This window comes from Eriocheir sinensis, chromosome 57, assembly GCF_024679095.1.
Source record: "Eriocheir sinensis breed Jianghai 21 chromosome 57, ASM2467909v1, whole genome shotgun sequence".
Classification (NCBI taxonomy): domain Eukaryota; kingdom Metazoa; phylum Arthropoda; class Malacostraca; order Decapoda; family Varunidae; genus Eriocheir; species Eriocheir sinensis.
This window is the reverse complement of record NC_066565.1, coordinates 8,754,662-8,781,223: the sequence shown is the minus strand read 5'-3', so window position 1 is coordinate 8,781,223 and position 26,562 is coordinate 8,754,662. Positions and strand designations below refer to the sequence as shown.

The 26,562-nt window shown below is 45.5% G+C and overlaps 2 protein-coding genes across 8 annotated transcripts in view; both read left to right on the top strand.

The window, feature by feature from the left end:
• Positions 1-26,562, top strand: part of LOC126984826 (uncharacterized) — a 136,489-nt gene that overhangs the window by 79,108 nt on the left and 30,819 nt on the right. The window lies entirely within an intron of this gene.
• LOC126984829 (uncharacterized) overlaps positions 1-26,562 on the top strand; it is a 133,034-nt gene that overhangs the window by 75,653 nt on the left and 30,819 nt on the right. For 3 of the 7 annotated variants that reach the window (XM_050839041.1, XM_050839042.1, XM_050839040.1), the window contains one exon: positions 6,813-6,894. The exons of 2 other annotated variants lie outside the window; for them this stretch is intronic. In XM_050839041.1, coding sequence (XP_050694998.1) covers positions 6,846-6,894 — 49 coding nt within the window. In that variant the 5' untranslated portion in view covers positions 6,813-6,845. Of the gene's footprint in view, positions 1-5,164; positions 5,300-6,812; positions 6,895-26,562 lie in introns of those variants that run through there. 2 more of the 7 variants (XM_050839037.1, XM_050839039.1) reach the window with 1 other exon arrangement.

Sequence of the window (26,562 nt, the reverse complement as noted above, 5' to 3'; positions counted from 1 at the left end):
CGGTGTGATGTTCGCGATTTTCCAGTCTTCAGGTAACTCATTGCTCTGCAGCGACAACATGAATATCTTCCTGAGTGGCGGGGAAATTATTCCCTTCACCTCTTTTATCACCCGTGGGTGCAACCTCTCTGGGCCTGGAGACTTATGACGTTGCATTTTATCGATCACTCTTTCTATAGCATCACATGTAAATTCTATGACTGGTAAGGGAGGAACATTCTTAATATCAACGTTGGGTGTCATCCCATCAGGTTCCTCGGTAAAAACAGCACTATAGAAGTTCGCCAGCACCCTCACTTTTTTGTTCGTCGCTTTGTGTTTTGGCTGTTTTTTCAGTATTCGTATAAAGGTCACATTCGCCCACTGATGACTTAGTCTTTGACTGTACGTACTTCCAGAATATCTTAGGGTTTGTTTGGACATTCTGAGCAATGGTCTTCTCGGTGTCCTTAATAGCATTTATAGTCTCCTTTGTAACTTGATTACTTAATCTCCGGTAATCCTCTTGCATTTGTATATATTCACTTGACCCATGTATGCCACCATCCTGCATTCTTCTCAATCTATTCCAATATCGTTTTTTCTTCTTGATCTTTGGCCACAGTCTTCTGAATATTTCCAAGCCTTTATTTGTCCTCTTCCTGAGTGTATCTTTACCTCTGAATTCCCTTTGAGGAATACACACTTTGACAGCCTCTAGTAACTTCGGCTTAAATCTCCTCCACATTTCATGTATGTCGTGAGTATCAAGGTATACGTCCCAATCAATTGATAACAGTACTTTTAATTGATCAAAATCCACTTTTTCATAAAGATAAATTTTACTTTTGCACTTCCTGTCCTGTGATTCTATATCACATTTACAACTAACACATCCGTGGTCACTCTTCCCAAGTGGGCATGTTATCCCTCAACGTTGTGTCATCATCAGTGAATACCAGAGCTAATATGTTCCCAGCACAGGTCCCTCTGAATCTGGTGATCTCCTGTATGTGCTGAGTGTAAAAACAATCCCGGACCTTTTCTAGGAGACTCAGGCTAAGGCTGTCCTCCCCAGATTTGCATGTTAAGTGTCCCCATTCTGTATTAGGCAAGTTGAAATCTCCAACAATAATTTTGTGCCTTGCACTGTATTCGCTGGTTTCTTGTAGTAACTTCAGTATTTTCTCGTTATTTTCATTATCACTGCTTGGGCTCCTATAAATAGACGTGAACAATAGTTCCTCATTTTTACATTTGATCTTAACTGCTATATACTTGCAAGCTTCCTCTTTCATCTGGATAATGTCATAGGCTATATCCTTATTTATATATACTAACAGTCCTCTTCCCTTATCCTCAAGTGCTAGATTTTTTCCAATGCTCTCATACCCTTCAAAGTTATTATACTCCGCAATGTCTCTATCAAAACGATGATTTTTTGGTTTGACTTCCTGTAACGCTATCACATGAGGGGGTGTCCGTAACTCTTCAACTTTTGCTCCCAGCTCCACTATCTTATCATTAGTTAATACATCGACATTACAAAGTAACACATGAAAGTCTTTTTTACTTGACCCAGATGTACATATTTTATTTTGGATTATGCTTGTGGTTCCTCTATCTCCTTCCTCCACCTTTTTACCTTCAGTATATGCCGGTTCCAGGGACTTCCTCTTACTACATAGTAGTTTCCCGAATCTTTCTCCTCGGCGTTTTTCTTTCCGGCATTTGCTCTGAGTGCCGTCTCTATTTTCCTTTACTCAATGGTCATATCATGAGACACACCAACCTTCCTTAATATTTCACCTTTGGCATCTCATAATCCTTTCTTTCAAGGATCCTCAGAGTCAGAGTCCACTATGAGCCTTGGTAGGCTACTCTGTTCTGTTTCTCCCTTGTATCTTCCAATTCGTCTTATCTCCTCAATATCACTGTCCAAACATGTCAAGCCCATCTCACTGCATAATTCTATGAAAATTAGCTTGTCATGCTCAATTTTTTCAGACCTAATTGCCAAGTTCATGCCCTCTTTCACCTTCTCTGGGATACCATACAAGACAATGTTGTTTTTCCTGTCTAATCTATTTTGTACTTGATTGGTAGTTTTATCCAACAGTTCTTTACCATTATGAGCATTGAGGAGCCCAAAAGCAGTAGCTCCTTCAGTACTAGACCCACTGCAAACCTTTGATGCCTCTGTCTTCAAGACATCCCTGTAGGATTTTGCCAAATCTTCCTTCACCTCTGCACTCACTTTGTTCCAGGGGTGGATGCAGGGGGGGGGCAAAAAATCTTTGCCGCCTCCCCCCCCACACACACACACACAGAAAATCTCGAGTGTATGTGGACAGTCGGTACATAACTGACTCGCTTATAATGTGCTGCAACTATAATACGGAATGTGTCGTCGGCTGTAGGCATATGCAGGCGCGGATATGGGGGTGTGGAGCTAGATGGCCCGGGTCCCCCCCAAAAAAATATTAGGATAACTAAAATATTTGAAATACCCATGAATTGAGAAAACATAAATTATATTTAAGATACCCCTAAAAAGCTAGAGAGCTGGGGAGCGAAGCCGGCCGCCGCTAGATAGCTCTGGACGCTGTCCTCCAAACTTTAAAAAATTCCTCCTCTATGGTTCCTTGGGCTTTACTATGCGGAGGTGGACGGGATGCTCAGAAAATATTTAAATTTTTTCAGTGTCTGATGTAATTTTTCACTCTGCTGCAGGGCCTGGGCACAACGGGCATGTGCCCAGGGCCCCGCGCTCTTATGGCCCCGCACTCATCTAACAATCTACATACTCGTACAGGGCCGTAGTACGCTGTTCCTAGGGGGGGGGGAGGGGCTGGGGGTGTCTGACGAACCCCCCCCCGTCTGCTAAAATGTCAACTTTCTGAGAGAGTCAAAACGAACACTGGTACCTTTCTGTTGCATTTCTGGAGAACTCAGGATTTTCTTTATTTATTTTCAGTATTTAAGTTCCGGAATCATATATTGAATATTATAGAGTAAGATTTAAAGGCCTAGGAAAAAATCTTTGTGACCTCATTCCTCACATGCAAGCAGAAAGTGAATTTTAGTGCAGGCCACTATCATCATTCAGCACTTGGAAGAGGAAATAAGGGAAGACTTCCTTGCCTTTGTGCGTGCTCATGACCTCACCGGTAAAGGTTTAGCCTGGCTCCTTTTGCGCACCGTTGAAGACCTCGGATTGAACATGGCCAAGTGCAGGGGACTTGGTTTCGATGGAGCAAGTGCCATGGTGGGAACATTCAAAGGGTGTGCCGCAGTACTCATGAAGAAGTACACCCTGGCCAAGCCAATCCACTGCTTTAGCCACCGGCAGAATCTTGTACTGACGAAGGCGTGTGACGTCAAGGAAGTGAAGATCGCTCTTCAAACACAGACCGAGGTGTACAACCTGACCCAGGTGTACAACACTGACCCAGGTGTACAATTTCGTTCATTCTTTGAATGTGCGCTCTCTCCGCTTCACAGAGGTTGTCAAGCGTACCTCGGCCAAGCGCGAAACGCTTGTTCCCCTGTGCCCCACCAGGTGGATTTAGAGGCATGAGAGAATGATGGTTTTCGTTGAATTTCTGCCTGTCATCGCTGTTTTTCTCGAGGAGGAACTTGACGCCACCGCTGGGCTCCTTCTCATCGCCATACGTGTTTCCTGCTTTCTTGTTGGACTGGTTGTAGTGGAGTGTATATTGGCACATACTCTCGAGCCGAGCCAAACTTCAGAGGAAAGATGGCGACCTGGTGTCAGCCGATGCTGTGGCATCGAGACCATTTTTGCCAAGTTCAGAGCAGATGCAGAGCTCATTTTCACGACGTGTTCATGAAAGCGGAAGAGCTTTTGGTCGAGGTGGGGTCATCGCATGACACCATCCCTGTGCCACGACTCTGTGGACGACAGACCCAGCGATCAAATGTTCCGTGCGAGAATGCTGAGGAGTACTACCGCCGGGCGGTGTACATTCCGTTCGTGTTACCTCAATCCCATGTAAAAGAAGCCCTATAAGAATTCCTTTTTATCTTCAGCTGCGTCTAATTTCACATATTAGCTCTTTTTTGTAAAGGTAAGGTTTGTAATTTATATATGACCTGTATTATGATCACCCTTGCTGCTTACATAGCGAAATAAACATTTAGTTTTCTTCGAGTGATCGTATGGTGATGATTTCTACCTGTTCAGATCTGCCTTTTTACGGGTCGGATGTGCAATTTGAATTGTTTCTTGTTATTGCTTGCCAGCTTAATATTGATTGCACTTCATATATAGATACAAGAGAAATTCATTTGTCACATATACGTTGATTGCTCGGGAGCTGTGGATTTTAAGCAAAGAACCGCCATCACTATCCATTGGTCTTCACTGTTTGAGGCTGTCGCTAACTTATGAAATTTTACCAGCGGGCTCCCCAAAATTGATTTTCTGGATCCGCCTTGCTTTGTTCCTCGTGTCGACTGTTATATCAACTGTTTTGCTTTCCACTGCTTCATTAATCACACTCTTGACTTCCTCCCCAACTTTCTGCTTGACTTCATCAATCCTAGATTTGAACTCACTGTTCACTTGAGACCTGATATCATCTCTAATTTCCTCCTTCAGATTCTTGACATCACTCTTGATCTCCTCTAAGGCCTCAGTGGTTTTAGTTTCCAGGGCATCCATACGTCTTTCTACTTTATCCTGTCTCTTGGATGTGTTGGTTACTTGTTTGAACAATTTCCCGCAACAATATCGCATTTGGTACAATACCAGTGAATCTTACTTACTTGATTGCTGCTCAGGAAATTATACACTGCCTCAGTGACCTCCTCACACTTTATGTGGTGCCACATTTCACATAGTTCACAGCCTAGAGCCTTGTCTTCCTCACCAACCTTAACCTTACAGACTGGGCATGTGTCTGTTTGTTTATCTGCGTCGCTATCGTCTGCCCCTGTCAGCTGATCATCCCCGCCCCCAGCCGCAAGGCTTGTTTTGCCAGATCCAACAGTATCCTTGGTTTTTGTGGCCGCCTGCTTACTAGACGGATTATTCTTCGAACGATTCATTCTTCTGGCAATATTACTATTGGAGAATTCCTTCACTTTTACAGAGCTCTCACGGGCACGTCCACCCTCGACCACGACCACGGACCCTAGGCCGCCGGTGTGTGGAGGAAAAGAGAACAAGGAAAGAACGAGGACAACAACAACACACTCAGCTTCCGCAAAGGTTGGGGCCGCCTCACCTGCAGGGCTGGACAGCAGCATGAGTGGCCAGGACAAGCAGGAGCAGACTGCTGCAGGGGGCAGGAGGGTCAGTGGTCACCAGATGAAGCAACTGGCTGCTGGCAACTCCAGCAACAAAGGAGAGAGGAAGTTTGTGTGTCTGGAGTGTGGAAAAGAATTCACCACAAGGGGAGGCCTCAGATATCACACCCTTACACACACTGGTGTGAAGAACTATGAATGTAAGGAATGTGGGAAACAATTCATCCAGAAGAGTCACCTTGATAGACACACCCTTACACACACTGGTGTGAAGAACTATGAATGTAAGGAATGTGGGAAAAAATTCATCCGGAAGAGTCACCTTGATGCACACACCCTTACACACACTGGTGTAAAAAGTCATGAGTGTGAAGAGTGCGGGAAGAGGTTCAGTGTGAAGCAGGCACTCAATCGACATGTCTTCAGGCACTATGGCCTTAGAGAGTTCAAGTGTGATGTTTGTGGAAAGCTCTTTAAGACAAGGGATGACATTGCCAGGCACATGAAGATCCACTTCTGAAGTGTGTCTGCCTACAGTAGTTATAGTGACCAAGGTAGGGAAGGGGATGGGAGGGAGGAAGGGAGGAAGAGGAAGGAAGGCTGCAGTAGGGAAGGGAAGGGCAGGGAAGGCAGAGCAAGGGAAGGAAATCCCAAGGAAGGAAAAGGGAGAGTAATGTGGTGTGGCTGGGTGTGGTGTGGTGTGGCTGGGTATGGTGTATGGTGTGGCTGGGTATGGTGTGTGGTGTGACTGGGTGTGGTGTGTGGTGCGGCTGGGTATGGTGTGGTGTGTGGTGGGGCTGGGTGTGGTATGGTGTGGTGTGGTGTGTGGTGAGGCTGGGTGTGGTGTGTGGTGCGGCTGGGTGTGGTGTGGTGTGGTGGGGCTGGGTATGGTGTGGTGTGGTGTGGTGTGTGGTGCGGCTGGGTTTGGTGTGGTGTGGTGTGGCTGGGTATGGTGTGGTGTGTGGTGCGGCTGGGTATGGTGTGGTGTGGTGTGTGGTGCGGCTGGGTGTGGTGTGTGGTGCAGCTGGGTGTGGTGTGGTGTGGTGGGGCTGGGTATGGTGTGGTGTGGTGTGGTGTGTGGTGCGGCTGGGTTTGGTGTGGTGTGGTGTGTGGTGCGGCTGGGTTTGGTGTGGTGTGGTGTGTGGTGCGGCTGGGTATGATGTGGTGTGGTGTGTGGTGCGGCTGGGTATGGTGTGGTGTGGTGTGTCGTGCGGCTGGGTGTGGTGTGTGGTGCAGCTGGGTTTGGTGTGATGTGTGGTGTGGCTGGGTATGGTGTGGTGTGGTGTGTGGTGCGGCTGGGTATGGTGTGGTGTGGCTGGGTATGGTGTGGTGTGGTGTGTGGTGCGGCTGTGTGTGGTGTGGCTGGGTATGGTGGTGTGTGGTGTGGTTGGGTATGGCTGGGTATGGTGTGGTGTGGTGTGGCAGGATTTGACTCGGCGACTGGGTCTGGATGTGGTGTGTGGTGGGGCTGGGTGTGGTGTTTTGTGGTGGGGCTGGGTATGGTGTGGTGTGGTGTGGTGTGTGGTGCGGCTGGGTTTGGTGTGGTGTGGTGTTTGCAGAAGGACAAGCAGGACCCGGACGGTGACATCATTATGAGGCTTGAGTACGGTCTCCTGAACTCCTCGTCCCTGGAGCTGATTGGTGAGTTGGCGACCCATTTTTCTTTGTTCGCATGTCTCTCTGTCTCTATCTCTGGTTGTGGGTTTTAATTGATGGGTCTGTCTATGTCTGTCTCTCATTTTCTCTCTCTGTCTCTCTGGTTGTTTTATTTGCTTCTCATTTTCTCTCTGTCTGTCTGTCTGGGTCTCTCTATGTCTTTGTCTGTCTCTGTTTTCTCTCATGTTTTATTTGCTTCTCATTTTCTCTCTGTATGTCTGTCTGGGTCTCTCTCTGTTTTTCTCTGTCTCTCTGGATTTCTGTAGCTTATTGTAATGTTTTTTTTCTGCTTCTCTTATTTTCTGTGTCTGTCTGTGTCTCTGTGTCTGTCTCTTTGGTAGTATTGCTTTCCTTCTCTTTCTCTACTTATCCCTGTTTCATTTTCCTCCGTTCTCATTTTTTGTTCTCTTTCTGTTCTTATGTCTTATTTTTTCACCGTTTTCCTTTCATTCTTTTCCTTTTTCATTTATCTCTTCCTCTCCTTGTCTTAGTTTTCCCTTTTCATTTCTTCTTCTTCCTTTTGCTGTCTCATTTTCTCTGTGTCTGGCTCTCTGGATTTCTGTAGCTTTTATTTATTTATTTATTTTTACAACAAAGGAGACGGCTCAAGGGCAACAAAAAGTGCATAGAAAAAAAAGGCCCGCTACTCACCGCTGCCATAATAGACGAAAGTAAAGAGTGGCCAAGAGAGAGGTCAATTTGTGGTGGAGAGGTGTCTTGATAATGGCTGTTTTATGTCTACTTCTCATTTGGTCTCTGTCTGTCTCTGTCTCTGGGTTTCTGTAGCTTGTAGTGATAGTTCTCTCTCTCTCTCTCTCTCTCTCTCTCTCTCTCTCTCTCTCTCTCTCTCTCTCTCTCTCTCTCTCTCTCTCTCTCTCTCAACCCGTACGCTCTCAACAGCGCGGAGATGGTGGTGAGCATAGCCAAGGGGTGCGAGGAGGAGGTGTGCAAAGTGGACATGCAGACCGAGGTGGCGTTCCTGGATGGGTGAGTCCGAGGGGGATGGGAGGAGAATGTGTGTTAAGATGCGATTGGTTCAGCTGTGTCAAAGTTCTCAAGCTCTGTTCAAGTCTTCCATCCTCAAACTTCACTTGTAATCTTGTCTTAACCTCACTTTCCAGCAATAACAGTTCGCTCTGAGGGGGATGGAATGCTAATGTGTGATCAGTTAAGCTGCGTCAAAGTTCTCAAGTTCTTTTCAAGTCCTCAAACTTCACTTGTAATCTTATCATAACCTCACTTTCCAACAATAACAGTTCGGTCATCATAGGCAAGATCAACCGGCTTGAGGTGACAGCAAGCAACAAGGGGGAACACGTGTACCTCACCAGCCTAATGGTGAGCCCCTCGTGGTCTCCCAGCCTCCTCACCAGTGCATCTTCCACTCCTCCGAGCTTGTGTATAACTTGACCAACCCTCTGAAGAGCAGTGCTGAGGTGAGTGAGGGAAGGGAAGGGAACACAAAGGAAGAACAAACAACAGCAGACCTGCTGGTCCTTACGAGATTGTTTGTGACAAGCTACACTAACTATCTAATCAAAGGTGGAAGATGAAGGACAGCAAAGGCAAAGGCTCCTCCCCACCCCCCCATCCCTCCAGCCAAAGCTGGGAGGAAAGGAAAAAGAACCACGCAGCATGGAAAAACTGCATGGAATTTATGTAGGAAAGAGGAAAGAACTACCATTACTGCTACCACTAACCAGGTGATAAAAGCGGACAAGGACACCAGTATTCGAAAGAACTTAACGTTATTACGACAATGAGTAATATCTTAGTTGCTGGTTGGATTCAAAACACTTGTCTAATCTATTCTTGAAGGCCGTAACTGTTTTACTATCAACGACATCACAAGGTAGAGAGTTCCAAACATTAACATGAGAGGAAAGGAAGGGAAGGCTGAGAAAGGGAGGGGAAGAGAAGGGAAGGGAAGGGAAGGTCAAGGAAGGGAAGGGAAGGAAAGGTCAAGGAAGGGAAGGGAAGAGAGAGGAAAGGAAAGGGAAGGAAAGGGATCGGAAGGGATGGATAGGGAAAGGATAGGGAAGGGAAGGGAGAGAAATCAGAATCAGAAACTTTATTTCCATTTTATACAATGGTTATTCTTTACAGGCTTAAAACTATCGATCATAGTATATAGAGTGGTCCCCCCGCCCAGGCGGGGACTCCGAGGCAGGGTGAAGGTGCGCCATTTTGAATTTTGGGAAAAGATGTCTACATAGTTTGTCTATTTTTGATCTGTTGTCTGTCTGGAAAGATGGATTTTCTTATAGCCTTCTCAAACTAATGCTTCCTCTACATAGTTTGTCTATTTTTGATCTGTTGTCTGTCTGGAAAGCTGGATTTTCTTATAGCCTTCTCAAACTAATGCTTCCTCTACATAGTTTGTCTATTTTCAATCTGTTGCTCTGTCTGGAAAGCTGGATTATCTCACGTCATTAGAATGCAATTGATACCTTTTCTTGGCCTTTGGAAAGAGTTGATGTGAGGGGAAGTGTTGAGGATGCCCACCTACAGTCCTTGCTGAGCAGTTTCTGTGTCTTTCAGAGCGTGTGAAGCAGTTTGCCAACCTGGTCCTGGCCCTCATGATGCTGTTCGCCAGGTACAATCACTGGATGGTGGCCGACAAGTTTGAGAGACTCGCCCCCTCACTGGTAATTATGCCCCGTTGTCATTTTTCCTTCTCTCTGTTCAGGGGCAGGACCTAGTGTTTTTTATGCCTTTTTTGTTTTATTGCCCTTGAACCCTAAAAGATAAAACTACATGACCTCCCCTAACTTAACCTTACCTAGCCTTACCTAACATCTCCTAACTTAACCTATCCTCCCTTACCCTAGCCAAGAAGTCACCCGCCGCAGCCACCGAAGGGAAGGACGGAGGAACAGCCGCCAACTCCATCGCTGGCGGCTCCACATCTATTCTCGTATCCTCCTCCTCCTCCTCCTCCTCTCTCAACATGGACGGTTGAAAAAGGATGTTTAGTGTGGAGGAGTTTGATTAGGGTATGTGGGTTGGTGTTTATAATTTCATTTGTGTGTGTGTGTGTGTGTGTGTGTGTGTGTGTGTGTGTGTGTGTGTGTGTGTGTGTGTGTGTGTGTGCTACCCTTCCCTCCCTCCCTCGCCCCAATGTTTGTCTCTAGGTGTTTGTAGGCGATAAGATGACCTTTCAACACACCTTCTTTCTTTCCTTTATTCTTTCCCTCTTTACGACATTATTGTAAGTATATGTAATCTTAAACTACTGTACATTTCAGCGGCGGACAAACGCTGTTTTTCGCAAATATCTCCTAAACGAATCGTTGGATCAGTATGATATTTCAGCACACTACAATTATCGTCCGGACCTAATTTATGGCTAACATACCACATTACTATATGTGTTATGGGAGGAGTTTACTCGTGAAAAATAACACAAACCCGACGAGTCATGTTGACGCATTCGAAGGAAAGTGTGCCCCCCGAACACCCTCCCAAACTATTCCTGACCACAACTACTTCTCCCCTTCTTGCTCTCATTACCCCTCCTCTTCTCCTTCTAGCTCCTCCCCTCCCTCATCACTCTTGTGTCCCTCCCTGTTTCCCCCATCACTGTATTATATATTAGAATGTTATGTAGGTGTATATGTATATATATGATTATTAACTAAGAGCATAGTACAATTCCATGGAGGCAAGACGTATTTCACATTGATAATTACTGTACAACACCTGGGTGCACTTCGGCAGTCAATGAGTTATACCCTGCCTCCGCAAGTCATAGCCTCGGGCTGGGGAAGGGGGATGGTGTGAGTAGGGGGGTGAAGAGGGAAACGAGGAGGGGGATACTGCAATATTGGGGTAGGGAAGGAGTGGTCTGAGATTATGTGGAGGTGTTAGACGAGTACCCCACACTCGTCCGATTCTGTATAACACCTTAGATATGATGACTGGATTAGGCTTAATATCAGTCAGTAAACTCCTAACATAACACATATTGCAATATGGTATGTCAGCCACAAATTAGGTCCGGGTGTTAAAGGTAGTGTGCTGAAATATCATACTGATCCAACGATTCGTTTAGGAGATATTTGCGAAAAACAGCGTTTGTCCGCCGCTGAAATGTTTAGTAGTGAAATACAAGTTACATGAATCCTACCCTCGAGATATGTTATTTTGATCTCTGTACGTATAGGCAAGATTACGTCTCTTAAACTAACGATATATAAGTTATGTCAACCTTAACCTGCGAGGTGTATGTATAAGTAACCTCAATTCACTGGTATGTTTGTATAAGTAACCTCAATTCACTGGTATGTTTGTATAACTAACCTCAATTCATTTCATATGTCGTATGTTACTGTGATCTCTATGTATAGTGAAGATTACATCCTTTAAACTAGCAAAATATAAGGTACACCAACCTTACCTTTGAGATGTTTGTATGAGTAACCTCAATTAACTCGTATGTCATATGTTACTTTGACCTGTACGTATACAGAAGATTATGTCATTTAAACTACCAAAATATAAGTTACGCCAACCTTACCTAAGAGATGTTTGTATAAGTAACCTCATTTCATTTCATATGTTGCCTTGATCTGTATGTATAGGGAAGATTATGTCATTTAAACTGATGGAATATAATTTGTCAACCTTGCTTACGAGATGTTTGTATACTTCAATTCACACTTTGATCTCTGTACGTTGAGGCAAGGTTATGTCAGCCCAGCACTCACTGTTTGCTTATTTCTCGTCTTTACGTAGACGTAACATTACGATCCTTATATTGTTGTAGGACTTGTGTTGTGGAGAGGAAGTATTGCTGTAGCCTGTAGGACTTGTGTTGTGGAGAGGAAGTATTGCTATAGGACTTGTGTTGTGGAGAGGAAGTATTGCTGTAGGACTTGTGTTGTGGAGAGGAAGTATTGCTATAGGACTTGTGTTGTGGAGAGGAAGTATTGCTGTAGGACTTGTGTTGTGGAGAGGAAGTATTGCTATAGGACTTGTGTTGTGGAGAGGAAGTATTGCTGTAGGACTTGTGTTGTGAAGAGGAAGTATTGCTGTAGGACTTGTGTTGTGGAGAGGAAGTATTGCTGTAGGACTTGTGTTGTGGAAGTATTGCTGTAGGACTTGTGTTGTGGAGAGGAAGTATTGCTGTAGGACTTGTGTTGTGGAGAGGAAGTATTGCTGTAGGACTTGTGTTGTGGAGAGGAAGTATTGCTGTAGGACTTGTGTTGTGGAGAGGAAGTATTGCTGTAGGACTTGTGTTGTGGAGAGGAAGTATTGCTATAGGACTTGTGTTGTGGAGAGGAAGTATTGCTGTAGGACTTGTGTTGTGGAGAGGAAGTATTGCTGTAGGACTTGTGTTGTGGAGAGGAAGTATTGCTGTAGGACTTGTGTTGTGGAGGTTAAGTAATGCTGAAGGACTTGTGTTGTGGACAGACAAACAAAGTAATATAATCTTATAAAGGAAGTAAGAGTGTTATAAAATTGCAACAGTTTGTCAGAAAGGCCTATTTTTAACCCCTTGACTGTGGATTTCCTACAAGAAGACATCACCAAGCTGTAGGAGTGGAATAAATAGTGGCTGCTACAATGCAATGATGAAAAATGTAAAGTCCTGCACCTTGGGAGGGGATATCCAGCACACCAATACCACATGGGAAACACTCCACTATCCACCACAGAGGCAGAGAAAGACCTGGGAGTGTATGTTACCAGGCTACCAGTGAAGGGATATCCAGCACACCAATACCACATGGGAAACACTCGACTATCCACCACAGAGGCAGAGAAAGACCTGGGAGTGTATGTTACCAGGCAATCAGTGAAGGGATATCCAGCACACCAATACCACATGTGAAACACTCCACTATCCACCTCAGTGGCAGAGAAAGACCTTGTAGTTTATTTTACCAGGCTACCAGTGACGGGATATCCAGCACACCAATACCACATGGGAAACACTCCACTATCCACCACAGAGGCAGAGAAAGACCTGGGAGTGTATGTTACCAGGCTACCAGTGAAGGGATATCCAGCACACCAATACCACATGGGAAACACTACACTATCCACCACTGAGGCAGAGAAAGACCTGGGAGTGTATGTTACCAGGCTACCACTGAAGGGATATCCAGCACACCAATGCCACATGGGAAACACTTCACTATCCACCACAGAGGCAGAGAAAGACCTGGAGTGTATGTTACCAGACTACCACTGAAGGGATATCCAGCACACCAATACCACATGGGAAACACGTCAATATCCACCACAGAGGCAGAGAAAGACCTAGGAGTGTATGTTACCAGGCTACCAGTGAAGGGATATCCAGCACACCAATACCACATGGGAAACACTCCACTATCCACCACAGAGGCAGAGAAAGACCTGGGAGTGTATGTTACCAGGCTACCAGTGAAGGGATATCCAGCATACCAATACCACATGGGAAACACTCCACTATCCACCACAGAGGCAGAGAAAGACCTGGGAGTATATGTTACCAGGCTACCAGTGAAGGGATATCCAGCACACCAATACCACATGGGAAACACGCCAATATCCACCACAGAGGCAGAGAAAGACCTGGAAGTGTATTTTACCAGGCTACTAGTGAAGGGATATCCAGCACACCGATACCACATGAGAAACACTTCACTATCCACCACAGAGGCAGAGAAAGACCTTGGAGTGTATGTTACCAGGCTACCACTGAAGGGATATCCAGCACACCAATACCACATGGGAAACACTCCACTATCCACCACAGAGGCAGAGAAAGACCTGGGAGTATAATTATGTTACCAGGCTACCATTGAAGGGATATCCAGCACACTGATACCACATGGGAAACACTTCACTATCCACCACAGAGGCAAAGAAAGACCTTGGAGTGTATACCAGGCTACCAGTGAAGGATATCCAGCACACTAATACCACATGGAAACATGCCAATATCCACCACAGAGGCAGAGAAAGACCTGGGAGTGTATGTTACCAGGCTACCAGTGAAGGGATATCCAGCACACTAATACCACATGAAACACTCCACTATCCACCACAGAGGCAGAGAAAGACCTGGGAGTGTATGTTACAACAGGCTACCAGTAAGGGATATCCAACATACCAATACCACAGGAAACACTCCACTATCCACCACAGAGGCAGAGAAAGACCTGGGATTATATGTTACCAGGCTACCAGTGAAGGGATATCCAGCACACCAATACCACATGCGAAACACGCCAATATCTACCACAGAAGTAGAGAAAGACCTGGGAGTGTATTTACCAGGTTTTCAGTGAAGGGATATCCAGCACACTGATACCACATGGGACACACACACTTCACTATCCACCACAGAGGCAGAGAAAGACCTAGAGTGTATGTTACCAGGCTACCAGTGAAGGGACATCCAGCACACCAATACTACATGGGAAACACTCCACCATCCACCACAGAGGCAGAGAAAGACCTGGGAGTGTATGTTACTGCTACCACTGAAGGAATATCCAGCACACCAATACAACATGGGAAACACGCCAATATCCACCACAGAGGCAGAGAAAGACCTGGGAGGTATGTTACTAGGCTACCAGTGAATGGATATCCAGCACACCAATACCACATGGGTAACACTCACTATCCACCACAGAGGCAGAGAAAGACCTGGGAGTGTATGTTACCAGGCTACCAGTGAAGGGATATCCAGCACACCATACTCACATGGGAAACACGCCAATATCTACCACAGAGGCAGATAAAGACCTGGGAGTGTATGTTACCAGGCTACCAGTGAAAGGATATCCAGCACACCAATGGTTCAATACATAGGAAACACTCCACTATCCACCACAGAGGCAGAGAAAGACCTTGGAGTGTATTTTACCAGGCTAACAGTGAAGGGATATCCAGCACACCAATACCACATGGTAACACTGACTATCCACCACAGAGGCAGAAAAAGACCTGGGAGTGTATGTTACCAGGCTACCAGTGAATGGATATCCAACATACCAATACCACATGGGAAACACTCCACTATCCACCACAGAGGCAGAAAAAGACCTGGGATTATATATCACCAGGCTACCAGTGAAGGGATATCCAGCACACCAATACCACATGGGTAACACTCCACCATCCACCACAGAGGCAGAGAAAGGCCTGGGAGTATAATTATGATACCAGGCTACCAGTGAAGGGATATCCAGCACACTAGTACCACATGGGAAACACTCCACTTTCCACCACAGAGGCAGAGAAAGACCTGGGAGTGTATGTCACCAGGCTACCGGTGAAGGGATATCCAGCACACCAATACCACATGGGAAACACTCCATCCACCATAGAGGCAGAGAAAGGCCTAGAGTGTATGTTACCAGGCTACCAGTGAAGGGATATCCAGCACCAATACCACATGGGAAACACACTATCCACCACAGAGGCAGAGAAAAGACCTGGGATTATAGGTTACCAGGCTACCAGTGAAGGGATATCCATAATAATCAATACCACATGGGAAACACCTTGGGTCCAATATCCACCACAGAAGTAGAGAAAGACCTGGGAGTGTATGTTACCAGGTTACCAGTGAAGGGATATCCAGCACACTGATACCACATGGGACACAGTTCACTATCCACCACAGAGGCAGAGAAAGACCTTGGAGGGTATGTTACCAGGCTACCAGTGAAGGGATATCCAGCACACCAATACCACAAGGGAAAAACTCCACTATCCACCATAGAGGCAGAAAGGCCTAGGAGTGTATGTTACCAGGCTACCAGTGAAGGGATATCCAGCACACCAATGCTCACATGGGAAACACTCCACTATCCACCACAGAGGCAGAGAAAGACCTGAGATTATATGTTACCAGGCTACCAGTGAAGGGATATCCAGCACACCAATACCACATGGGAAACACTCCAATATCCACCACAGAAGTAGAGAAAGACCTGGGAGTGTATGTTACCAGGCTACCAGTGAAGGGATATCCAGCACACTGATACCACATGGGACACAGTTCACTATCCACCACAGAGGCAGAGAAAGGCCTGGGAGTATAATTATGTTACCAGGCTACCAGTGAAGGGATATCCAGCACACCGATACCACATGGGAAACACTTCACTATCCACCACAGAGGCAAAGAAAGACCTTGGAGTGTATGTTACCAGGCTACCAGTGAAGGGATATCCAGCACACCAATACCACATGGGAAACACGCTAATATCCACCATAGAGGCAGAGAAAGGCCTAGGAGTGTATGTTACCAGGCTACCAGTGAAGGGATATCCAGCACACCAATACCACATGGGAAACACTCCACTATCCACAACAGAGGCAGAGAAAGACCTGGGATTATATGTTACCAGGCTACCAGTGAAGGGATATCCAGCACACCAATACCACATGGGAAACACTCCAATATCCACCACAGAAGTAGAGAAAGACCTGGGAGTGTATGTTACCAGGCTACCAGTGAAGGGATATCCAGCACACTGATACCACATGGGACACAGTTCACTATCCACCACAGAGGAAGAGAAAGACCTTGGATTTTATGTTACCAGGCTACCAGTGAAGGGATATCCAGCACACCTATACCACATGTGAAACACTCCAATAGCCACCACAGAGGCAGAGAAAGACCTGGGAGTGTATGTTACCAAACCACCACTGAAGGAATAGCCAGCACACCAATACCACATGGGAAACACACCAATATCCACCACAGAGGCAGAGAATGACCTGGGAGTATACAGTTACCAGGTTACCAGTGAATGGATATCCAGCACACCAATACTCACATGGGTAACACCTAATTCCACCATCCACCACAGAGGCAGAGAAAGACCTGGAGTGGTGTTACCAGGCTACCAGTGAAGGGATATCCAGCACACCAATACCACATGGGAAACACGCCAATATCCACCACAGATGCAGATAAAGACCTGGGAGTGTATGTTACCAGGCTACCAGTGAAGGGATATCCAGCACACCAATACCACATAGGAAACACTCCACTATCCACCACAGGAGGCAGAGAGACCTGGGAGTGTATACCAGGCTACCAGTGAATGGATATCCAGCACACCAATACCACATGGGAAACACTCCACTATCCACCATAGAGGCAGAGAAAGCCTTAGGAGTGTATGTTACTAGGCTACCAGTGAAGGGATATCCAGCACACCAATACCACATGAGAAACACTCCACTATCCACCACAGAGGCAGAGAAAGACCTGGGAGTGTATGTTACCAGGCTACCAGTCAATGGATATCCAGCAAACCAATACCACATGGGAAACACTCACTATCCACCACAGAGGCAGAGAAAGACCTGGGATTATATGTTACCAGGCTACCAGTGAAGGGATATCCAGCACACCAATACCACATGGGAAACACTCCACTATCCACCACAGAGGCAGAGAAAGGCCTTGGAGTATAATTATGTTATCAGCCATTGCTACCAGTGCACCAAAGGCAAAATATGGGATGCAGTTAAGAGCGGACGGCTTAAGAACATATATACATACAACATTTTAAAGTTCAAAGCAATTGCAGTGGACGGCAGAAATATACATACAACATTTTTTTACATGGGCCACAGCGCCGCCATAGGCTAATCCATATGAGCCTGATGGTCGGCCCAGCCCGTCATGGCGCAGGAATTGTTTATAGTGGTGCCATTATTATTTTACGTCAGCAAATCACTTTTCTGCTAGAGGGCGCTTCCCATGAGATACGCTTGGTGCCTCACACCACCAGTTGCTGAGTTGTTTTCACGCTGACCAGACGTGCTGCTCCCGCTGTTCATCTACCCCGAGACAAGAGTTGGCGGCCTTCATCCCATGGAGATGTACAACTACATGATGAAATCGAATCAACAGGTAACCTGGTACTGTATTAATTGTAAAAGAGGTGGGGCCAAACTCACAAAGCTCTTAAAGAGTTAAGTAAAGAAACAAGGAGGTGATTGATCGGCAGACTGTGCTTGAAAGTAAGTTTGGAGACGTAGATTATGTTAATGAGCAACGGAATACACTGAAAACTATGGAGACCAGACTGGGTACTGTAGAGGCTCAAGCACTAACTTTGGTAGAGAAAGTGGAAATAAACACTAAGGACTGTGGTAACCTGGAGGGTAGGCTAGGCAACTGAGACTAAGGTGGTAATAGTGGAAGACAACTAAACAAGTGTCTTGACAAAAACTAGGGACAACGAATCTGGGACAAATGAACAAGGACCATCACTTCGGGATATAATGAATGAAGAAATGCAACAGTTTCAGAAAAAATGGAGGAAAAGGAGAAAGTTGAGGAAGAGGTTAAAGCAACCAAGATAAAAAAATCAGAGAACTTAAGGATGAGGAAGCCAGGAGGAACAACATTGTAATATATGGTGCCTGGAGAGTAAGGAGAAGGAAGGATCAAAAGATGGGATGATGACCATCGATTCATAGTGACGTTGTTCCAGGACACAATGGAATTAGATATGAGAAGCATTGGTCCAAAGAGAATGTTTAGGATGGGCAAATTAGATGAAAATGCTGAGACCTAGACCTCTTCTGGTGGAGTGTGATACCTTGGTAGCCAAAAATGAAGTGTTCCAGAATACAAGAAAGCTTTCAGCTAAGGATGAGTACAAGGGCATATACCTGAAACACGATCTTACATGGACCCAGAGGAATAGATTCAAAGAGCTCGTGGATGAAGCTAAGAAAATGGAATCAGAAGATGAGTCAGGATATTTTATATTCAGAGTGAGAGGTCCACCAGAGAAAATGGTAGTGAAAAAATAAGGAAATTAAGGATTGTCAGAGCTAAAGGTAATAGAAACTTAAAGGAAAATAGGGGTATACTGAAGTTAAATAGGGGAAAACAATTCTCATGTTGGTACACTAATGCGGATATATTGACAAATAAAATGGAAGAACTACGGGTGAGGGTTGGACAAGAAGTGCATACACCAGATTTTATAATGATTAATGAAGTAAAGCCTAAGAACTTTAGATATATTGTAACAGAGGCAGAACTTAAAATAAGAGGGTACAATATATTCACTAACTTATCTTGCAATGATGGAAGAGGGATTATAATTTATATTAAAACGGGTATGACAGCAAGAGAAGTGATATTTCGGACAAACTTTCGGGAGTCACTATGGGTTGAGTTACAGCTTGAAAAAGAAGATGTGCTTCTCATAGGATGTGTCTACAGAAGTCCTATTAGTGACCAATTAAACAACGGTAATTTAAACGAACTTTTAAGAAATGTCTGAGTATAGGCAACTCATACTCTTATTACAGGATTTAACTATCCTAAAATAAATTGGGACAACTGGACAACAACTGGTGAGGAACATAGTGAGAATTCAGATTCGTGGAAACCCTCAGAGACACATATTTGTTCCAACATGTTACAGGACCTACAAGAGCGAGAGGGAGTGATTGGTCCAAAACTATTGATCTTGTCCTTTCCAATGAGGAAGGAATGGTAGAAGACATGAAGGTATCTTCCCCGCTAGGAAAAAGTGACCATAGCATCCTAGAATTTCAGTACAATGCCTACACAACTAATAGCACCACACTCCGAAAAATCTTCTTATATGACAAGGGTGATTACAATGGTATGAAAGAGGAAATAACTCAAGACTGAAGAACTCAATTCTATCTTTGAGAGGAACTGAAGAGAAATGGTGCTTATTCAGAGACAAGCTTAAAATCTGGAAAGTAAGTTTGTACCAGTGAAAATGTTTAAAGAGGACAATGACAGAAAGGAAAGACATACCCTCTAGACCGTGAAACTCAAGAAGCTATAAGGAAAAAACAGATGTTGGCAAAGATATTTGGAGACACGGAAACGGATAAATACCAAATTTTTGCTCGCCAAAGGAATAAAGTAAAGAAACTAGTTAAAAGATCACAGAGGATCAAGGAGCAAAGAATCACCAGGGAAGTAAAATCAAATCCTAAGAAATTTTGGAGATATGTCAAAGATAAATAAAAAACGAAGACGGGAATAGGAGAATTGAGGGAAGAGGTAAGGGGAAACACAGTATGCCAGATCAGATATTGACAAGGCACGAGTGCTCTCCGAATTCTTTGATAAAGTTTATACTGTGGAGCCTGACATAGGAGACAATCTGGACCTACAGCTTATGGACACAACAATGATCATACAAATACCTGACAGCACAATTCACATAGATGAGGTGAGAAACAACTACAGAAACTCAAAACTGACAAGTCCCTCGGGTCCTGATTGTATCCACTCAAGAATCCTGACCGAGTTGAAAGATGAGCTGAAGATGTAATATTGGATATTTTAACTCGTCACTGCATGAAAGTAAATTACCAAGTGACTGGAAGACTGCCAATGTTAGCGCAATATTTAAGAAAGGTGACAAGACTGGAGCCAAGTAACTATCGACCAGTAAGCCTGACTTGTGTGGTGTGTAAGATTATGGAGGCAACTGTGAGAAAGTAATGAAACATTTGATGGAGCAAAAGTTACTATCATACAAACAGTTTGGTTTTTTATCCCAGGACGATCCATGGTTCTACAAATGCTTCATGTGATGGATGAGTGGACAAAATTTTAGATGAAGGAGGTGAGGTGGACGCAATTTATATGGACTTCCAGAAGGCCTTTGATAAGTGCCTCATCAACGTCTCTGAAGAAGTTAGCAAACTATGGGATAACAGGCAGCATATACCAATGGATATCAGGTTTTCTAAAGAGAGAAAGCAGAGAGTTCACTAAAGGGAGTATATTCTAAATGAGTAAAGTAGTAAGTGGAGTTCCACACATGTGTGCTGGGGACCAGTCCTTTTGCCCTATATATTAATGACTCACAACGACCGTTAAATCAAGTCTTTATCTATTTGCGGATGACACAAAGTGTACAGGAGGATCGCATCACTACAGGACCAGTGCTTACTGCAGGAAGACCCAGAACACCTCATGAAGTGGTCGGAAGATAATCTGCTGCCTTTTCATCCGGAGAAGTATACACCTCAAAATACACAGCAGGCATCGAGCTACAAGGGACACATCATACTATCTCGGAGGGGAAGGGCCAGATAGACAAGAGGTTAAGAAGGTTGCGAGAGAGAAAGACCTGGGAATTACTACTGACGAACTTTTGTCATTTGAAGGTCACATGTCCGAAAAAGTCAACAGAGCCAATCAGGTAATGGGGCTAATACGACGTACATTTGCTACTCTGGATGTTACTACTTTTAGATGTCTCTTCAAGTCCATGGTAAGACCTCATCTGGAATATGCACAACCTGTTTGGCCTCCCTACAAGAAGGACATCTGTACAGTTGAAAATGTTTTGAGGAGAGCTCTAAGTTGGTACCAGGATGAAAAATCTTTCATATGCAGATCGTCTGAAACAGCTAGATATACCAACAATGGCATACAGACGAGCAGGGGGGATATGATTGAGGTATATAAAATCCTCAATGGAAAATATGATGAGGAGGTAACCATACATTTGGAGAGTGCACACAGACCAACACGAGGAAACAACTTGAAACTTAGTAAGACTAGATCTAGGACTCAGAAGAGGCAAATGTTTTTCAGCTCCAGAGTTGTGGACGCCTGAATAGTCTTCCTAATGATGTCATAGAGGCAGTGAGCATAGCATCCTTTGAAAAGCGATTGGACAAGTTTTGGGCGGATCAACCAATCAAGTACAATTGGGAGGAGAAATTAATAACCACCAGTGCCCACCACCGTAGTATAAGTTTAAACAGTGACGACACAGAGGATCTGGATATAGAGGCCTAGTAGGCCTGCGTCCAGTATTTCCGTAAGGTTCCGTAAGGTAAGGTTATCCTTTTTGGAGCGGCAAGGCTTCGCCACAGCCTGTTATCCATTTAGGAGCTGGCTGCAACACCACCCGTTACCCGTGTAGGGGCGGGTGAGTGCCCATCCTGGTGCACACGTGGAGTTTACGACTCCCTGCCTGCTGGTGAGCTGCCTCGAGGACTGGTGAGTGCCCATCCGGGTGCACACGTGGAGTTTACGACTCCCTGTCTGCTGGTGAGCTGCCGCGAGGACTGGTGAGTGCCCATCCGGGTGCACACGTGGAGTTTACGACTCCTGTCTGCTGGTGAGCCGCCTCGAGGACTGGTGAGTGCCCATCCGGGTGCACACGTGAGTTTACGACTCCCTGCCTGCTGGTGAGCTGCCGCGAGGACTGGTGAGTGCCCATCCTGGTGCACATGTGGAGTTTACGACTCCCTGCCTGCTGGTGAGCTGCCTCGAGGACTCCCACCACGCCGCCATGTCTGATGTCCCGAGCGGTGCCCACGGTACTGGCTGTCGGGCACGGAGGTAACCCCTGGCCGTAGCAAGGATGTGAGGAAAGAATCCTCGCATATGGGAGGTTCATCTGCGTCCAGGAGCGGCTCTTCCCACCGGGATTGTTCTCGAAAGAGCCGACAGCATGCCCGGGATCACGTGACTGGCAGTGGAGGCGAATCTGCCCCTCCACCTAACCTCTCTCTCTGCCTTCCACCTCACGGGAGGAAGCTAATGCCCGATTGGAAGCTGCTGATGGACACTTTGCTTGCCTTTGCGAGGCGATGTGGAGAAGTTGAAGGAGAGCAGGGGCTACTGGCGGGGGCGCTGATGTCGCCGCCACCCTTGACAGTGTAAACACGCCCGTGGAGGTGCCTTGTTCTGGTTCGGCCGCGGGGTTTTCTGGGTTTAAGTCGCCTGACCATCGTGTGTCTAGTGATGACGATGACTCTCAAGATGACATTGTGCCAGGTAGTGTCCTCTGCAGTGCGCCAAGACTTACGGACCTGTGGACGATGTTTGCTGACATTGACAAGCAGGTCGCAGACATGGTGAACCATGTGTTCGACAACGGCTTGCGAGACGAGGAGTACAAGGAGATTTTGGATGATGACTCTGCCAGGAGGCCCGGTAACTGTCACGCTTTTGGCTCCTGTAGTTTGTAACTCGCAAGTTTTGGATGCGCTGAAGGCAGATGCCAAAAAGGGGGATTTTCGCATGAAAGAGGTAAGCAAGGACATCATCAAAGCTGCCACTATTCTGACTAAGTCCCTCACAGTGCTGGATAGGATTGCCCAGGATGGCCGTCCAGATGTGGCCCATGAAGTAGGCATGCTGAATGGTGCTCTGGCATTGATTGGTTATGCCAACCATAGGAACAATCTGGCCCGTCGCTTTGTCATCAAGCGCGAGATTAATCAGAGGTCCTCTCACCTGTGCTCCGACAAGGTGCCTATGACTAGTTTTTTGTTTGGTGATGACGTGTCCCAATCTGCCAAGAACATTGAGACTCTGAGAAGCTGAAGAACAAGATCATTATGAAGAAACCGCTACCCACTTGGAAATTTGGTGCGGAAGGTCAGAGGCCCTTCCGAAAGTTCCCTACAAAGGATTGGCATCCAGGTTCCACCGTTATGGACAGCGGACATATGGACACCGGAGTGATCACCGGCAGCCCTACTCACGGCAGGGCTCGGAGGCAAAAAACTCGCGAGGCCGGGGACGCAGCAATCCCCGGCAATAAATCAGGTGGGCCACATTTGAAGCTGGCAGACTTCAATACTTTGTAAATGAGTGGCATACAACAACAAGTGACGCTATTATTCTGGATATTGTTGCCCATTGCCATCTTGACATTTCTGTAGCTGACATTGGTCCCTTGTTTGCTGAGGATATTGAGTATGTTTTAGTGAAGAAGAACAGTCAATTATTTGTCAGGAAATTGTGAAACTGCTAGAGCTCAAGGTGATTAAGGAAACCCACAGACAGGAAGGCAAATCCTTTCCATTTTCTTGCGTAAGAAGAAGGATGGAGGGTTTAGATTGATCTCAATCTGGAGAAACTTAATCAGCACATTCCTTACAAACACTTCAAGATGGAAAACTTTGAGCAAGCGATTTGGCTTATTAATAAAGATGCTTATATGGCCTCTGTCGATCTTAGACATGCATACTATTCTGTCACTATAGCGGAAGAGCAGCAAAGGTTTCTGTGCTTTAAATGGCAAGGAAAAATCTATCAGTTCACCTGTCTTCCCAATGGCGTTGCAGAAGGTCCTCGCCTTTTCACCAAATTAATGAAACCAATTTTGCTAAACTGAGAGAAATGGGTCATATTATCACGAGTTTCATTGATGACACACTTATTTCCACACAGCTCTTTCGAGGGATGTCATGAGAGTGTACGTGCCACGGTAGAACTTCTAGTAAGATGGGTTTCTGTATCAATGCTGAGAAATCTGTCTTGGTGCCTTCTAGACGTTTGGAGTATTTGGAACGTCATTGATTCAGAGACGATGACTGTGACAATGCCTGAACGGAGGAAACAGAAAATCGCTCAGAGTTGCAAGGACTTACTTGATTGTGATAAACAAAATCAGGGATGTGGCCAAAGTAAGGCAGTTAGTTGCAGCTATTCCAGCAGTTGAAATGGGGAAACTGCACTATCGGAGGTTGAATCCGCAAAGGTTTCGGCATTAAAGAAGGTTAACGGAAATTTTGACAAATGGATGATCATCACACAGGATATGAAGAGGGATCTGCAGTGGTGGTTATGGTGTAACGTTGCAGTGGAATACAGAAGGATTTTTCGGAGAGGTACTGAAACAGATCTTTTTACTGATGCCTCAAATTTAGTTGGGGTGGTTCTTTAAATGATCAACAAATCAATGGGAGATGGTCCTTAACGGAAGCAGTTTTCCACATCAATGTGAAGGAACCCAAGCCATATTACTGACACTAAAGTCATTTGCACATCAGCCTCAAGGAAAACATGTTAGGGTGTTTTGTGATAACACTACAGCAGTTCACTATGTGAATGAGATGGGTGGCACGAAATCTGCAATGTAATGACATCTGCCTTGACATTTGAAACTGGTGTGCATTGAATGATGTCTGGATTACATGCCCCATGTGCCTGGTAGAGCTAATCTGGTGGCTGATGCTGCGTCTCGGACATTCAATGACAGGCATGAGTGGAAATTGAATGAGGATCTTTTTAGAGACCTTTGTCAGATCTTTGGAGTCCCAAATATTGATCTCTTTGCTTACAGAAAAAATAAACAAGTGCCTCGTTTTTGCTCATGGAAACCTGATCCAGAGGCAGAACACTTTGATGCTTTTTCAATATGTTGGTCCCAATTTGAACTCATCTATGCCTTTCCTCCCTTTGCTTTGATTGCTAGATGCCTCCACAAAATATGAGCAGAGGCAGCAAGGGGATGGTTGATTGCGCCAGTGTGGCCATCCCAACGGTGGATGGGGACTTGCTCAGGATGCTCGTTCAGGAACTGCGCCTCATACCGAGAGGGATGAACACACTGCGTCAGCCATCCACAGGGGAGGAGCACCCCATCCTGAAACTTACCAGGCTAATGGCATGTCTCTTGTCAGGCAACAGCTACGAGACCGAGGCATTTCTGCGGCAGGTACAGACATTCTCATGGCCTCCTGGAAAGGTTCAACTGCGAAGCAGTACCGGCCACATATCAACAGGTGGCTCCAGTCTTGTAATAGATGGCACATCAATCCCTTACTCCCACTGTAACTGATATTGTAAACTTTCTGTCTGACACTTTCCACAGAGGTGTGGGCTATGACTCTGTTAACACGGCGCGGGGAGCCCTATCTTCGCTGGGGATAGTTGTCGATGGTTACAGAGCAGGCAATCACCCTCTTGTCAGCAGGTTCTTAAGAGGAGTTTTCAACCTAAGGCCTTCAACACCTAGATATGCGGAGACGTGGGACGTCCAGCTGGTGCTCCATCAACCACGAACTATGAAACCATTGGGCTCTCTTTCCTTAAGGAACTGACACTAAAACTTGCAATGCTTATGGCCCTCACACAAGCTGCCAGAGTGCAAACATTACATTTGTTACTGTTGGGAGACATCCATTAGACAGGATTATATTTGTGTCTGGCTGGGGGAAATATTAAACAATGTAGGCCAAAATTCAATGTGCGGGCTGTGACCTTTAAAGCATATGCTAAGGACTGTAGGTTGTGTGTGTGAAACATTGAAAATGTACATTACAAGAACTGAACAATTAAGTGGCCTGGATAAGGAAACGGGAACCTTGCTTATCAGCTTCATCAAGCCACACAAACCCGTGACGAAAGACACAATTGCAAGATGGCTCAGAGAAGTGCTTCGTTTGTCGGGAGTAGACACTGAAAAGTACTCAGCTGGCAGTGTTCGTCCTGCTGCAGCGTCAAAGCCAAGGCCATGGCTGTGCCAATCACCCACATCATGGAGAAGGCTGGCTGGTCTAAGGAGGCCACTTTTGCCAAGTATTACGATAAGGAAATTGTTCCGGAACGCGACGTTTTTCAAGAAGCTGTTCTGCAGTAGAATCTGAGCCTTGGTTGAGATGGAGGTGTCATCATTCTCGTGGCAAAGTACATGATTTGTAGACTATTTAATGTATTGAGTTTGGGTCTGGTTGTATTTTTCCCTCATTCCCAACTAACTGTACCTTCTACCTGTCAAAGCACGACACCCACATGGCTTCAAAATCTCATGGGGAAGCGCCTCAGCAGAATAGTGATTTGCTGACGTAAAATTGATGAAGTACATGAGACTTACCGCAGGTCAGTTGAAATGTGCTGAATTTGGGAAGCAAATCACT